The 17,534-nt window shown below is 47.2% G+C and overlaps 1 protein-coding gene across 1 annotated transcript; it reads right to left on the minus strand.

The window, feature by feature from the left end:
* Window positions 1–238: 238 nt before the first annotated feature.
* On the minus strand, window positions 239–14,740 carry LOC149348840 (uncharacterized). Its single transcript, XM_089585925.1, has 10 exons — window positions 14,728–14,740; window positions 13,093–13,230; window positions 10,574–10,657; window positions 9,535–9,623; window positions 8,197–8,376; window positions 7,170–7,307; window positions 5,479–5,534; window positions 3,255–3,391; window positions 1,980–2,107; window positions 239–415 (listed from the first exon to the last, which is right to left on the minus strand). The coding sequence occupies exons 1-10, from the start codon at window positions 14,738–14,740 to the stop codon at window positions 239–241; spliced, it is 1,140 nt and encodes a 379-aa protein (XP_089442051.1).
* Window positions 14,741–17,534: the final 2,794 nt, after the last annotated feature.

Below are 17,534 nucleotides of genomic sequence, written 5' to 3' on the forward strand. Positions count from 1 at the left end.
TTATTTCAGTGATTTTTTTTTTTGTCGCTTACTGCTGGGTTTCATGCACACACGATGCGCGCTGCGACAGCTTGTGGCAAGCTTCGGTCCTCGTGAAAACCTCAAAGCAACGACGAAGCGAAAATGCAATTAGGGTCCCGCTCTCATCATGTTTACTTCAGCGACTGTACACGAGTTCCTAATTGAGTTACGTGCTCCGTTTCGTAGACGTATCCTATAATAAACAGATTCTACAAGCCTAGGCGTCGACCGAGCGGCACAGTTCGCCGATCACGTAGCGTATCTTGACTATGGCCGCGTCCACGTCGTCCGAGTTCACGTCGTTGTGAAGCACGGCGCGCGCCTTGGTCGATGTGATCGGGAACATCTTCACGGTGATGGCCTGCTCCAAGTCCTCGTATTCACGCTCAGTCACCTGGCGGAGGAAGAAGGACAAAGCGAAGGAAATGGGCTACTTGGAAAATCCTTTTCATGATCAGGTCTGATAAAAACAAAATGGCTGAGTTTCAACCTGGCTGACGAGCGAAAGCAAAGCTGGCAGTATTTATAGCGAATGCTGTGACGTAATTGCTACGTCATCGCACGACGTCACATCAGGCGATGCGAATATATGCTCTAAAAGGTGAAGGTTAAAGGTCACACGACCGCTGGTCAGTGGTAACGCTAGTTGGTCATGAGATATACCCGCACGTTATACTTTGTAAATCATGGCTATGGCAGAATGACTGAGTCCTAGTTTGACCTTGCTAGGCTTTGAAGGTCAAAGCGACGTACCCACTCTAAATCAAAAGTTGTACCTCACGTAGCAGAGATTTCGCTCTAAAAGCTTTATTCAGGGGTCCGGTTAAGCTCATGAATGTGTCTCCTGACGATGAACACAAAGAGAAGTAGAGGACAACGGACGAAGTCTCGTGTGAAGCTCTTTCCGAACCATGCTAAGCTATTAAAGCGAAAGCATTTAATGGCTAATACTCGCGGCCATGACTCCGTCCGTCCGTTACATCTGACGTGAAAGTCCTAAATAGTCATTACTAGTCACAAGTCATGTCTAACTAGTCATTAACCAATCGCGACTAGTTGTTCATGACTGATTGGTCATCGCTAGTATGTCATTAACCAGTCATGACTAGTTAGTCACCAGCTAATTAGTCATGACAGGATTGAACAGCGCGCACAGGACGAGGACACAGAAAAGAAGCGACAAGACACGAGCGCTCGTGTTTTGTCACTTTTTTTTGTGTCCTCGTCCTGTGTGCGCTGTTCAATCCTGGCATGCACCAACTAGCTTTGGGAATGTCCTTCCCCAAAGGCAGTATCCCCCATCCCCAAACCCACTCATTCTTCCTGGGAGGCTGCTTTACGGACCGCTCAGCCCGCCGGCCAGAAATGGCTGGTGGATCGGGCTTTACGTGAAGCACTAGCCCGTGGACTCCTGGACCAGTAGGGGACCACCCTGGAAGATTTTTTTTTGTGTGTGTAATAAAGTTGTTTCCATCCATCCTAGCTCAACTCTCCGTACTTTATAATTAGTCATGACTAGTCAGACATTAACAAATCATGACTAGTTAGTCACTAACCAATCATGACTAGTTATTCATTAACAAAAATGACTAGGTAGTCAGTCACCAATCATGATCACCATAATCTGTGTCATGTTGTGAATCATGACTCCGTGATCGCGGGAAAGAAGTGAATTTTGGTGCAGGCTAGCCTCTAGGATTCGCGCGGCCAGCATTGCGACGACGCACTCAGTTTGCTTGCGAAATCGGCCGATGATGGCGCTACTTGTATTTAGTTTTTTTTTCTACCTCATTAAGAGTTTTTTTTTTTATGGAAAGTAGCATCTTTGTACTTAGAATGCGGTAATCTAATGATACAGGCCAGACCAGCTTGAATTTGTCCTCATTATTCCTTTAAGTGTAATGTAATTGTGTAAGAATGAAAGACAGTGCGGGCAAGCAGCTGAGTATGAAAATAACCTTGCTGAGCCGTTCGCAGAAAGTGGCCGGCGACAGGCGACTGGTGTCATCGAAGTCGTATAAGGCCATGTTGGTGTGCACTATGTCCATGTCCATGTTAATGTAGGGATTGTCCTTCAGACTCACGCCTGCGAGGAATGTACAGACACATTTTACGTTATCGATTCCCACCGTTTTACATATAGGTTCGACAAAGGCGCGTTCAGAGAATTTCCGTTAGGCCCTGAAAAAACTCAATCTGCTGGCATATTTTGCCAGCAGACTAATGTTTAGTGGGCATCCGCACCACAGAATACTGGAAATATGATTATGAAGATTATTTTTTAACTTCACTGTATTATGCTATGCGTTGCTGCTCGCTAAGAAGAACTTATCACAGAAGTAGACGCAACGCAAGTGCTTTGAAGACTGCGTAGGTACTTGATGCAACTCGCAAGGATTTTCTGATTTATCAGTCGCACTGCTAGTGCCATTACCTCCGCGTTCACCGAAAGAGTCGTTTCGCAAGCAGATTTTTTTAATCCTGGCGCAAATGAGAGAGGTGCGCTTATTCTTTATTTAAACTTTCTGGATTTTAAGTGCTGAACAACGTCATTTCTGCCTAAATATGCGAAGTTACTCCGGAAACCAGCAGCCGAACGCAGTGCCAACAAAAGGCAATTCAGAGACCGTTACAAAAATTTATTTTGCTTACTGTCCGTAGACTTTTGTCTATAAAGTGTACACGCTTTCTATGCACAAATCCTATAGACTAGTCTTCAGTAAAGGTAATGCCTATAAATAGCATATACACAATCTGCAATCTGTAGATTTATGGCCATACAAATTTAGCAGAATCTTGTCTATATATAGTCTATAGACTATGAATAAAGAAAAGGAAATATCTTTAGGAAGGCGGCAAAGCCTATAAGCATTCTATATATAGTCTATATAGCATTTTTATAACGAATACAACAAAAAGTACCTCTTGGACGCTGGGACCACATCATCGTTCACTCCTTGACTTCGTTAGATCAGCGAACCTTTTTATATTTATCGAACGTCCTCGTCATCCATCATTACAAACCCTTTTATGTCCTAAGGCAATAAATATCGCTTTGAAAAATAAAAAAACAACAAAAGGCAGGCATACGGACACAAGCAGTTGAGGAAGCCAAACATCAAGAAGAGCAGGCGGGCAGGAATGAAGGCTGAAAGACGGGAAGACAAAATGGCGGAAAAGCGGTCAGATAGAGGTAGCACGCTACGTAGGCACAGGCAGGGACGTCCGCATACCCCTGGCTAGCCTCTGTGTGTTCTCGTGGTCCTCGTGAAGCCGAGGCACGATGGTCTTGAGCGAGACGAGACCGGCAGCGGCGGCGATTCCTGCTTGCCGCATGCCTCCGCCCAGACACTTGCGCACCCAGGACACCCTGCAATCGCCGTGACCGAACACGGGAGAAACATGGGCTACGTATTAGCAAAGCTCTTCCAGGAACCACGGGCGCGGCGCTCGTAGACACGCATCTTGCCAAAAGACACGACCGGTACAATCTCGCATTAAATGCCGTACAGGTATACAGCCCGCGAGATGTCAGCCATTATGTGACAGAGCCTCGCTCTAGCCACGGAATACCGTACATCTCTTGTAAATTTTTTTATACAGTCTATAGACTGTCCATAGACTTCTGTCTATAAAATCTATATACTCTTCATAGAGAAATCCTAGAGAACTGTCTATACTGTCTACAGGCAATGCAAATCCTATAGACTCTTGTAGGCAGTCTATAGGCAATCTATAGATTTATTTCGCCATACTATTTCAGTAGACTCTTGTCTACAGACAGTATATAGACTATGAATGGACGAAAACAAATATCTATAGGAAGGCAATAGAGCCTATAAGAAGTCAATAGACTGTCTATAGACCCTTTTTATAAGGGATCATAAGTCATCAGATGAGGAACCTAAGAAGGACATGTACTGCTGGTCTCTGTTCCAAGGCCCATCGGTCGAGCAATGAGGTCATTTTAAATTCTGGATATCTCAAGGCCAACACTTACCACTTTCCTGGTGGCCCGGAAATGGGAGAAGAGTACAGCCCTCAAAATTTCATCTACGTTAAATATTGTAGGCAAAACGTCTTAACTAATACCGCTCAGGTGCGTCTCCCATAATGGTCTCGCTTAGCTGTATGAATTTCACGCCTTGCTTTGAAAAAAACTCAACGCCAAACAAGGCGGAAAGCTGGGCTAGTTGGTGTGTCATAGTTAATTAAAAGACTAGCGCATAAAACCAGGACAAAGACAGAGAAGGAGACAGGACGAGCGCTAAACCCTGGCTAATTCCTAATAGTAGGTTTGCCCCATTTCGACAGAGAACAGGAGCATATGACCATTCGTTGGGGGTGCTGTCTTGTACAGCGTACGCTCGGCGGCCAATCCCACAGTTATCCTTAGTGTAGCACCATCATGCCCTAGTACACGCTGTTATGTTTAGAATGTGACGAAGAAGGCCAGTTTCTTTTCCTTATGATAATTTATACACCCTCGAAAAGGCAAGCCTAAATATTCTTCCAGCAGAGGTGATCACAACGACAGACAGGTGTACACTTACAGAATGAGAGAATATCTTAAACCACTATATAATCGATTGCCAAAGCCCATCAGGTCCAGCCCGCGTTCGGAGAAACCGATGCTGCTGGTGCCGCGCAGTGGAAGAAGTGCAATGGGAGCCGATCCCCACCCAGAGTTCCAGCCATTTTATGCTGTGTTGTCCCCCCCGGCCACGCGATAGGATGTCGGTTTTGTTTGGTTGCGAAAGCAACACTACGCCAGCCAGCTCGGCTCGTCGCGTGGTCGCACTACAACTGTATGCCGCGGCCCACGAACGACCTTGAGCCGCCGTTGCCTAGCAACGCAGCAGCCGCGCTCCAACGGATGGCGCCGCCGTCGACGCCGCTGCCGTCGCCGTTCGCTCCACCAGATGTGCTCCGCTGGGGTAGAGGGAGAGGAGGTGTCGCCTTCTTCGCTTCGCCTCAGTGGATTCTAGCCGTTATGGAGAGCGCAAAAGAGAGGCAACAACGAAAGAACGAAGCGAGGAAGAGTAGACGCGCTCGTTAGCTTTCGCAATTCAACTATGGTTAATCAGAGCTAAATCACAGCCAATTTTTCAATAAAGGGTCCTTATAGTTATCTGAGTGTCTTGAGACTACAAGAGACCATTGGCTGTGCCGAGATTGCATTGAGGTTTGTTTGTCAGCGCGAAAAGGCGGCTGAAATTCGTTTATTCTTCACACCCGACTGTTTTTGTCGCAAGCGGCTAAATTATTAACCAAAACCTCTTGTCATTTCCAAACCGGTGGGGCTGCAGTTGGGCCCATCACACTTATATATGTGAGCCCGTGTGTACTGCGCACATCACTGCTAGCATATTTAAAGTTCCCTGATATTGGCTACCACATTCTTTTCTTTTAAGAGGCATCTAGGAAAATTCGGAGATGCGGAGCATAGCAGCTTACTTTTCGACGAAGTCCCTTGGTCCCGCCACCAGGGATCCAATGGGGCAGGCAAGGCCCTGCGGGTAGGGTGTTAACGTCAACAGTGAAACCATGCATGCTTATTTGACTAATCGAGGATGTGAGTTTTTGTCTCCGTTATTCATTTTATATTATATTATTTTGGAATTACTGCCAGCCTTCAAGAAGGCCTTAGGCAGGAGAAAAAAGCACAATACAAATTTGTTAGCAATCAAAGCTTCGTGGCATCGCAACATCACGATATCACCATGTGATCAAAGACAACGACTTTCTCGCCAGCCAATCAGGGTTTTCTCTGCGACGTGAGCAACACCGCGAGACCATCTAGATATACTTATCAGTGACAAACTGCAGATTTTTCATGCTTAAAGAGAACGTAAAATGCTTTAGATGGGCACATTCTAGTGCAACAGATATGCAGAGGTGTTATTTGTGGGGATTCGAGTCAAATTTGAAAGCTATGCGTGGATCCTATAATTTAGAGATAATTTTTAAAAGGCTCCTCTTGCTCAGCCCGACCCCCCCCCCCCCCCTCCTCATCACCTGACCCTGTTCTTGGGGCCAATAAAGTTGTTTCCTCCTCCTCGCCCAGACTGCCCACTGACGTCATTGCGGTGGGCAACGCGGCAGTGAGGTATAGTCCTAATCGGTTGCGAGCTACTTCGGGCAGCGATTTTTAAAAATTATTTCTAATCTATAGGTTCCACGCAGAACTTTCAAATTTGACTCAATATTCACAAAGGCCACCTCTACAGATGTGTTGTACTAGAATATGCCCCATCGAAATCACTTCAAGGTCCCATTAAAAAACACGAACGTTAGAGTACGTGCGTGTTTGAATAAACAATCGCAGAAGCGGTGCATCATATTGCGAGTATTCATTGTATAGAGCGATGTGTGACGAGGGTACTAGATTGAAGTCACCTCCTCCACTAAATGCGGAGCAAGCACGCCAGGATGACGAGCGCGACGAGCCAGCTTCATAGCGGGGCCATCACTTCCGGCTTCAAAAAGTGACACGTAAGGGCCTCTCCTAAATACTTTCCTTCCTCCAATCCGCGGCGGCATCCCCTGTTCTAGCCAGTAGTGTGCTGGTAACACTGATAGAGTTTCTCTATATTACCTAGAGATGGCGCCACCGTCTACTTCATTCGCCGCATGGATGCCGGGAAACAAGGTTTCGTATTTGGCTTGGCTATTGTTGGGCATAAAATGTGCATTCAGGGATTCACGAGCCTTCCCGCGGCAAACCTCAAAATAAATGTTGGGAAAGTGTTCATATCAGCCTTAGAACTGTGTTAAAATTATTTAAAAAAAAAGTGCAAAACGCACTGTTTAAATAATGCCATCTGCGCGGATATCAGAGCATCGCGGCGAAGCTGCCGATTCAGGCGCAGATTCCACTTTTTTGGGCCTACATTAGCCCGGCCAAGAAAAACTAACCTCGTCTTCCCGGCATTCCCGCGGATGAAGTAGACAGTGGCGCCATCTCTAGGTAGTATCGAGAAACTCTATACTCGCGGCTATTCGAGTGAATGTAGCGCCAGGGAGGCAGTTCCGCCGGTAGGGGAAGACGTCATGCGTAATCCCGCTGACGGAGTTTCCTGCCAGAATGCCGTCGAAACGACTAATTCAAATAGGCAGCATTCACGTGGAAAAGTCAGGTGTGGTACCTTTGAAATGCACATCATGACTGTGTCGCAACCCCTGGCGACGTCCTTGACCGGCAGATCATGGTAGGTGGCTGCGTTCATGATCCTCGCTCCGTCCACGTGCAAGGGGATCTTGTTGGCCTTCGCGAATTGCGCAGCCTGGAACCCACGATGGTGGAGTCTTCGTTAATCACACAAATGACCTATATCCAGTATCACAACAGAAAACAACGAGGTTTGGGAGGGGTTGGGGCGAACAGAGATACACACAAAATGTTATTAATCTGGGTCTGTGGAGTTGGATGTAGTAAAAGAAATAAATGACAGTTTTAACGCCGTTAAACCAAGTATTACATGCGAAAGCACTCGGCTTGAGTACTGCCTAACATTGCCTTAACCACTACGCCTCCAAGATAATTTCTTTTAAAATTTCGTACCACGTGACCTTCCCCTAGCCATACCGTTTCCATTTCATCTCAGAGGTCAAGGGTCAACAGTCAAAAGTCATGTGCAAATGATCAGGGGTCAAAAGTAAAGGGGTCAGAGGCCCATCGGATTTTTGTTCAGGATTGCTAGTGAAGTAGTGTTTTGCACTAAAAAAATCCCTCTGAATGCCTACAGATGGCAGCACCGGCAGTTTTATACTCATTCAGCGTGAAACACCGGGGGCGCATTATATATTTCAGTCTAAGGCAGTTCGCAATGGCTAAAACTCTCTCAATGTTGTCTTCTGCATTATTTGGCTCTTCAGATCATTATAGGAGCATAATATGATCGTGAAAAGAAACGGTAGTTTGTTCAGCTGTTTCAGTCTTCGACATAGGTAACAACTTAGCTGAAACTTGCAAACGTCGAAAGCGTTGCTTTCAATCAATCCGGCGAGAAATGTGTAAGCAAAGGGCATACTTCGAAGGGCATGGCCGATAGGCGCACCTGTACCTTTCAAGCAACGTAAGTTGCAGCAGACGGAGATTCCGCCGAGTCTGCGGGCCAGAGTTTGATAGCCGGAACGGCATAGGTAGTGGCAGGCACTACTCAGTAGTCGTACCTGTTCCATGTAGTCCAGGGGCAGTACGGTGCCCCCGCAGAAGTTGTGCGTGTTCTCCAGGCAAAGCAGTGAAGTCCTGGGGCAGTGGAAGTCTCGGCATCTGACGCGGGCCTCCAGGTCCTCCAAAAGGAGGCGGCCGTCCTTCTGGGTCGGTACAGGCCAGCTATGCACAGCCGCCACCTGTTGAGAGAAAGAGGAACTATCTATAACAAAACGATTCAGGTTCTCGATGCAGTGGTGACGGAGATGCATAAAAGATAGAAATACAAAAAACGGGGGAGGGGGGGGGAGGCATCTGCTTCAGCGGGTATACGGCTTGGTGATGCATTGATACTGTGGCCCTGCTTCATTTCGTGCCATTTAACTTCTGAACATCCCAATGAACATCTAGAGCGCTACAATAGCCAATTGCTGATGACGCGAGGAGGACGAGGAGGTAACATTTAAAGGAAGAGCTGAGGTTCAGAAACAGTGTCTTGGGCACCATCTTAGACTACCACTTACACGACCAGAACGTCATCCGCCTCTTCCGTCAGCATTGCCTTCCACGTCCAAAACGCCTCATGCGCTTTGGATTCATATAACGGCTGTCAAAATCGCCAGCCGTAACAGTAAAGCCTGTTAACACATGCACACATTTACAAACATGCACATGGCTTTCATTACCTGGTAGGAAGTCAGCAAAGTTCTTCCAAAGAGAGCGATGTACTGCTGTGCTGTGACTCTTAGCAGACTTACTGCTGTCTGCTATTAGAGCCCGTATTGTTGTTATACGAGAGCATAGCACCCTCACTGGAGCAAATACCCGGCGCTGTCCGCCGTCGTCCGGAAATATCTTCATTGGATGGCGGGCAGTGCCGTAATCAGTGACGTCACCAGAGAAACTTCATTGGCTGGAGGGACGGGACGTCACGAGATCGGAATGCCCATTGACCGGAGGGCAGTGACGTCACCAGAACAGGCTCGTCTGTTTGAAGCCTGCACCTTCCAACCGCCACGGTTGGCAGGTGGTGTACGGGAAGAAGATGCTGGGTCTCACAAGCCTCACCAGCCACTTCCGGCAAAAGTCATCAATAGGTACGAATGCTGTCGCATTGCTCCCACATAATGGAATTGGGTGTCGCGATGTTTTTGCTATTGGTCCCTTAGAGTATCGGATTGAAATCCGGGACGGTAGAAAGTCAGGTGAGAGGGAGGTCGAGGATAGGATGTTTGCGAGGATAAGGTGGCCACTGGTGGTAGAGAACAGGATTAAAAGGACGGCTATGGGAAAGACCTTTGTCATGCAATGTACGTAGCTATAGGCTGATGATGATTAGAGCGCCCCCACACACATACCTGAGCCACACATCCTTGCTCGTTGAGGAAGATGTGCGAAGCGTCGCCCAGCAGAATCTCCTGTCCCCGCTGGTCGCAGTGTGCCATCACTGCGAATGGCGTACAAGTGCATCTGCAACATACATCCTAAACGTCTTGGTCGCTATTGAACAGCTCTATCGCTGTGGATACCCTAGACTGACTGAAACGTTTATCTTTATTTATAACTTGTTGTCTTAAACTTCCAGCATTTCTCTTGAGTATAAAAAGCACAGAAGTGGGTGCACTCTAAATAAGTCCTTCCCTACCACGTCCACCCTTAACTTGTTTTTCCACAATGCAGCTACCACACAAAAAAATTAAAATTTATCGCCGCCTTTAGCAGCCACCCCTCCTGAACAACAAATTTCAACTTATCACGCTCCCCACCCCACCACCCTTCACAGATCACACCCTCCTCCCCAACCGGAACTTCCTGCTCGGAGCGAAGGCCCTATTTAAACCTCGCCGCTGACGAACACTTTGCCCAGACGACAAGTACTCTAGATGAAACGCTGGTTAAGCAAATTGAGGCTCCCCTTTCGGAGCTTGTCTTGTTCACTTTGTTTTGCGCTGTCAGGAATCTCATCTTCCCTCTGTCTTTCTGCCATGAACCCCTATTAGTCATCATCATCATCAGCCTGACTACACCGACTGCAGGGCAAAGGCCTCTCCCATGTCTCTCCAATTAACCCTGTCCTTTGTCAGTTGCCTCCACCGTATCCCCGCAAACTTCTTAATCTCATCCGCCCATAACTTTCTGCCGTCCCCTGCTACGTTTGCTTTCTCTTGGAATCCACTCCGTTACCCTTAAGGACCAGCGGTTATCTGGGAGTTATTTGGGAGCTATTAGTCAGGGAGTCGCTTAAACTTGTGCAGAACAACGCTGGGCTACGCTTCAATGTACTGTTGATGGCGTAGTTTCAGGCAAGTAAAAAACGTTCTCAAATACAGGGCAGGAAAGAGAAAGATTATATAATTAATTAATTAATTAATTGACTAATTAGGATCAGACGCTCACCTGCGGCCAGGTTCCCCATGGTCCCCGTTGGCACGTACAGGGCGGCCTCTTTACCCAGAAGCTCGGCCACCACGCGCTCCAGCTCTGCAAAAGGCAAGCCGTTGAGCTCTTCAACTTTCCCCGCGTACTAACCCCAACAGTTTTCTATATGAGTTTCTTCTTTTACTCTTCTCGTTTTTTAGCTCTGGTTAAACCTGGAGGATTGCGAAAGCAACGAGAGCGCGCGGCAGTTGCGGCGGCCCCGGCGCGCCAGCTATGCGCCGCTACTGCGCATGCGCAACTGGCGAGCGCGGCGGTGGCGGCGGCAACTCTGCGCCACCCGCGCAGCTACGGCGGTGGCGCGCCAGCTGCGCCTCGTGTGACGTGACTGCTGCTCGCGCATGCGCAGTATGGCCTTTCCTCAGTTCCGCGAAATGGCTCGGCGACTCGCGTAGTGTTGTTTTCGCAACAACAAAAAAAGAAGGTGCGTCGCAAAATTGTGGACGGCATTATTTTCCTGTCTTATACTATAGCCTCTAATGCTCGTTGCTTCTAGGAAAAATTTGTCTCTATAAAAGGAGGAGTGAAGTTCGCGGTGCTGTACTTTGTTTTGCCGCATCCGGTTCGCGTTAGTGGACTGCCCATTACGTTCTTTCTCTTGGGCCCTCCGCACAACCGCAGAGAAGGGGGTGAGTCACTCGACCCAGCGGGATAAGGGGGGGAGGGGGGGGGGGCGGTTAGCGGAGGATTACGGGAAAGGTCAAACTCAGGGACGGATTCATTAGGTCGCATCCTGTGTGCACGTGCATGCGGCGAGGCGGACCCGCGTCACAGTGCGTGGCTTTTGTCCCATGTCTGCAGCGGCGTGCGTTGACAGCTTGAAGAGCGGTCAACAGGATATTGCCACGCTAGCTGCAAGCATGAGGAGCGACGATGCTGAACAGATGTGTTGAAGTGACTTTCCTTGAACTTGGGTCAACCGGACGTTGGGAAAGTGAGAGTGTTCGCGAAGCTCGCAGTAGGAAAGCATAATTCTCCAAAATCGTGATGGTAGAAAGTGTACATATGTGTACAGTGTTTGTCGCAATGAGTTACCTTCTTTCCCCAATCATTGATTGGTTGTGTCTTCCTTTCCGAATCGTTGATTGGTGATGTTTTCCTTTCCCCAATAATTTATTCAGTGGATGTTTCTGCAGCTACCTGATTGGTTATTCTCCCCACCGAGGGCGGGGACATAGGGTTTAAAACCAGCTGTTTCGACAGGACCGAGGGCTGATTTCGTCAGGTAGTACTACGAGTCAGTCAAGTGTAAATATGTTTTCTCCTTGCTTGTACCTTCCCTCGTGTTTTAGTTCTTATAAAAAGTTAACCTCTCCAGAAGTGTCCTCGAGCAATGTGATTGAGCAATTCGAATCTGCAAGACATCAAGCATCCTTCAACGATCATCATCAGCCCAATTTCCCTCTACGAGATCTTAAGAGAGGACTCTCAACTGGCGCAGTCAAGACAGGGTCGCAACTGGCGCAGCCGTAAAGGGGAATCTCAACTGGAGGCTTCGCCTTTAAGAATACACCATACCTTTTATGGGAGTAAAACAAAATGGTGAAGAGGTTATGCTCGGTTCTTTTCAGACTTGGGTGCCAAAGATACGCTGTTTTATCTGCAGTGTGCTATAGCTGTTGAAGTACGCAACAGTGATTTAAGCGAATGAAACGCTTGCAGTTGCCCGTATTGCCCTCTTTTGTGAGGACTCAAAGATTGTAGGTTTGTCGCGGTTGTCGTTGACCACACCAGAAAGGAGTACGCCAGACGTGCAATCGCACAATTGCATATTAAATTTCACGCTTAGCATCTGACGGGGGGAGTTATCTGATTTTATTTAACATACCAGTGGCTCTGGAGACGTTTAACGCGGTGACGTGAGGCTCCCACAAAAGTTTTTTCATGAAACAAAACACCTATACACTTGTATGACGCGTTGACGTGGGGCTCTCACAAAAGTTTCTCGTGAAACAAGACACTTATACACTTGTATGGCACTTGACGGTTGGAAATATTTTCCATAAAATTCGAAAGGCAAGTTTGTACTTCCTTTAGTTATAAGCAACAATTACTTCATTTATTTCTCTATTAGAATGAAGTTTACTTTACTTTAGGCAGATGTTAAAATTTTCTATCCATATTTTCGCCTCGGTAAATATTTCGTCTGCGTTAACTGCTTAGAAAAACACATTCTTTGTAATTTGCACACGGTACCCCAATTTTACGTCCTTGAAGATTAATAATGTCATTTATGAAAAGTAAAATTACTGGGAAGTACAGTGATTAAATTTATACCGCTTCTGAGCACCAGTCGTATAAGTGGGGAACTTAAGAAACTCACCGAATCCTAGGAAACTAAAATGCGTGACAAAGATAGAGGAAGGAGTTATTCAAGTATGAATTCTACCGCATTTCGTCGCCGAATGATTGCCTGGTAATTGCGGTCGCATTCTTCTTTATTTTTTGTTATTTAACTCTATGAATTCCCCCCTGCTTACCGTTGACGGTGGGGTCCTCCTTGTAGACGTCGTCCCCCACCTCGGCGTCCCGCATGGCCTGACGCATCTCGGCTGTCGGCTTGGTCAGAGTGTCCGATCTCAGGTCCACCACTCGCGGTTTGTCCATGGCTACCCTGTCTGCAACGACCCCCCAACGCCACTAAATTGACTGGGGTCATCACTATATATTTAGAGCGTCAGATCTGATACACGCATTACTCAAGGTCGCACATGAAACACATGATCATTCAAGTGGGGCCAGTAGGTGGTCCCATCGGTACACAGGTTGGGGACCACCTAACTGGCGTACAATGTTTGGGGTAGTATCAGATGATTCAGCGCGTTACGGCACATTAGATTACTAGTCGAATCAAAGCATAGCTTATCATAGCGATTTGCACCGACGACATTTGTTTACAACTTCTTGAAACCTCAAACGTCCATTACGGCCAAACTAATTGACGCAGGACGTTCGAAGTGGTGTCAAAAGATTTGTCTTCTTGCGCTGTATACGTAGCAGATATTCGGATATAACGAAAAATTTGTACCCGATATAGCGAAGATGGCGAATGACGCAATATTCGTTCGATATTGCTAACGCTCGATATTCGGGCGCTACCTCAGCGTTTTGCTCTTTTTTTTCTGCAGTTTCCCACTAGCTGTGGAGTAAGTACTCTGTAAGGACTCAAACCCTGTCATCCCGACGTGAATAGACCCTTATCTGTTCGGCCACGGTGTCACCATATGGCAGAAGGTCATTCTCTACTTTCCATTCATAGATCCCTGGGAGTTCGCATACCCCTCCTGGTGCAGTGGTGCAGTGGCTGAGCGATGCGCCATTGCCCTGCGATGGCAGGTGCTCCCAGCGGTGGACCTTCTGCGGCCCAGGTTACTCTTCCCGAGAGGCCAATAATTAATTTAACTGCCACCTGCCACCGTGGCAAGTTTGCTCAATATCTGGTGGGCAGGTTATGATGACGTTGCAAGGTCACGTGACATAGGTTGCCAACCTGCCTTCTAGATTGCTCTCTGGGGATCACCTGCCAGAGCCACGCCCGTGATTTTTCGCCCACAACGCCAACGCCGACGACGCCGACACCGGATTTTTCGGACAACAGGGCGTTTAACGCTATCACGTTAGTAAACGCCAACGACCCAACCGCGTCTGAACTGAGTGTGAATTGTCACAAAGATAAAGTCTGCCTCTTTCGCGCATGCGATGGCGCCGTAGTCATATCGCTTATTCAAATCATACTCACTTTGTTCGATCGTGTTTCCAACCCGAATTACCACTGAGAATCTGCGGCGTCTGAAGCCTACACCTCAGTGTTATACGCAAAGTGGAGAGGGGGTACGGTTTATCACACAGTGATTGACTGACAGGATCAGGTCACCGGCTCGCGGGGCTTTAACCCGCCATCGTCAGCGGTTGCTCCGTCCGAAGAGAACACTATTTAATGGTAAGGCATACTCGACCGCATTAATCGAATTGATCGTCTGTAGTATTTTTGTTTTGTGCATAGTTCTGCTTCTTTCGTTATGTCTGCACTGCGTTATCTATTTTCCATCTGTGTTTCATTACGGGTATTCGTCAGGAGATCTGTTTATGCATTCGCGTCGTACTATCCGCATAACTGCTGCAACACATTCCTGTATGTTCATGGTGTCAATGAGCTTTGAGCATCCTCTTTCAAACAGCTACCCCATCCGTGTCTTACAGCTGCTCTCCGTGTTAAGTGACAGGGATAGAGCAGATTGCGTTAGCGTATGAAAGCTGGTTAATGATATCCTGGCTGGAATCATCGAAAGAAGACGGGTATCGCGGCAGGTCGTGTCATGTTGAGAACACAGTTGATGACCCTTCAGCGTGACAGAGTGGATTCCAAAAGAAGCCATCTGCCGCAAGGGGCTACAGAGAGTTCAGAGGGCGGATGTTATAAGGAAGTTTGTGCAAGTGTATAATGGCCGCAGCTGGAACAGGAGGTCAGGGTTAATTTGAGAGATATGGGTTGCAGACAACATATGCTGAAGACAGTGACCCGAGCAGTGACGTTCTGAAGCTTATTGGGAACCCGTATTGAAGTTTGAGGTTTATTTTCCTTCAAATAAATGAAAGAGGGAACTGTGACAAAAGGCGGTAAGGCCTGACGAGGTCACAGTTCCCCAAAACAGTTCATGCAGCAGTGTGCAGCACATAAAAACAAAATTTAAAGTAATATGACAAAAAAAAACATTGGGACAAAAAAACATTGCAGCAAGCGACAGTATTTCAATAATAAATAAAACAAAGACAGTGCACCATAAATCATATCAAAGGTAGTATATAAACATGGCAGGAGGTCACAAAAGGAAACGCAAACACACAAACAATTTAACATATTATATTGTCCTTACTATGTCCTTATATTGTCCTTTATTACATTATATTGTCCTTACATTGTCCTTATTATTATGTCCTTACTACGACCACTACATTTAAGGTGTCACAGAAACAAAACCAGCCGCGGTTCATGCAGGGAGTATGGCGCCCAAGTGTTGAACCCGGGGTCGCGGGTTCGATACCGGCCCCGGTGGGTGCTTTAAAGCGAGGTGAAATGCAGATGAACTCCCGGGTACCGGGTGGTCCATATATATCCGGAGAGCAGAAATTAATCAAGAAATCGATCAATCAATCAATCAACAAATCAACCAGTCAGCCAGCCAGTCAGTCAATCAATCAATTAATTAATTAATTAATTAATTAATTAATTAATCTCTGACGCTATTAAAATTAATATCAGCAGGCGCTTGAATTATTAGTAAATGACGGCCCGAATTGACGTGCTAGTAGCGAAGAGTAAGAAAAACGACTCAGAACGACGTACAGGCCCAAGCAAAGAAGTACGTGCACTTGATGCGCGGACACTACGGGAATCTCGGAACACTTACACATCATCATCTTCTTCTTCTTCAGTCTGACTATGCCCACTGCAGGAAAAAAGCCTCGTTCGGCGTATACTCTGTGTTGAACGTGGTGGTGGTGGTGGTGAAAAACTTTAATCAAGAGAGCTTGAGGGTTAAAAAAAATAAATAACCCTGCTGCATGGTCGGTATCCTTAGTCCGGGACACCGCATGACGAGGCCCCGTCTCGCGCCCGCTTGACCAGAGCCCTTTGGGACTCCAGTGTGGAGCAGTTGAGGAGGGCAGTCTCCCATGCCTCTCGGGTGGGGGTGGGGGAGGGGGGAAGGTGAGGATTCTGAGTACATGCCCACACCATGTGAAATATATCGCAGATCTCTCCACAGTGCGGGCAGCGCCCATCTGTGTTCGGATCGAAGTGTTTTGCTATTGCAGGACAGAGAACGAGGTCTTTGTCCTGCAGCGGGCGTAGTCAGACCGGCGATGATGATAACTTTTCGGCGTCCCCTCTTCACCTTTCCCGGCAAAGAAAGGTCTCGTTAGGCTTAGGTTCGTCTATCATGCTAGCGATCTTCGTCTCCCGACGTTGCGCGTATCACCGGTCTGCGACAGGAGAGAGTGTCGGTCTAGCAGCAGACTGCATGCTACAGGTTTCCGACCGGCTGCAATTCAATCGCAGCGTCGATGTACTCTCTCTGCGACTGACCAACGGAGAGCGCCCAGACGGTGTGCCACGTGGGGCGGAAGCAAAACCGTTTAGTGTAATCTTGCCTTGTATCAGAAAGTAGGCTGATTATAATAACGTAAACACATTCCGTGCAGCGCTATACTGTCGCGTTCAATCATAGGGTGCCGATGCGAACATCAAGTAACCCTACCCTGTGTGTCGCTACGGCCGAATGGGTACGTGTTTTCTTTCGAAACACAGGCTGGCGGACAACGGACGAAAATGAAGGCACACAGAAGAAACACAATGCGGTACGTGTTGCATATGTAAACACTTACCCAAAATAACACTGCGGCATTACCGACAGCGCCAAATACTTTGATTTCATCATAATCAGCCGGAAGAGTTGCGGCGGTTAGGTTTCTGCGCTAGCCCTCAAATGCAAAATGTACGTGTTTACATACATCCAATTTTGCACTAGGCACAGTTATTGCCAGTGCAGAGATTCTCTGACTCGAAGAAAAAGGACAAAATTTTTTTCAATAGTACGGAGTGTAATACCCCTGTCAGACGAGCAAATTTAGTGTCATTTTCAACGACTGACACTCGCCTGTAGTGTCATTCGCATCGTGTCACACGATAGACTTTAATGACACTCGCTGCTGAACGCACTCGGCAAGAAGTGAGTTTGGGGAACTCACTTCACTTTTCCCGAGGGGCGAAGTGTATAGCCTCGGTAGCAGCGTTTCGAAATTAGAATACAACGTCGGCAATAAAGATGGCGTTTTATTGAACGCAGCTAATTTTTTTTGCCCTCTTGTTCATGTAAACTTATTTTCGTTGCCATTAAATATATATACTGCACATATTCCGACA

The sequence above is a fragment of the Amblyomma mixtum genome, chromosome 4 (assembly GCF_055824585.1).
Source record: "Amblyomma mixtum isolate Tamu chromosome 4, ASM5582458v1, whole genome shotgun sequence".
Lineage (NCBI taxonomy): Eukaryota > Metazoa > Arthropoda > Arachnida > Ixodida > Ixodidae > Amblyomma > Amblyomma mixtum.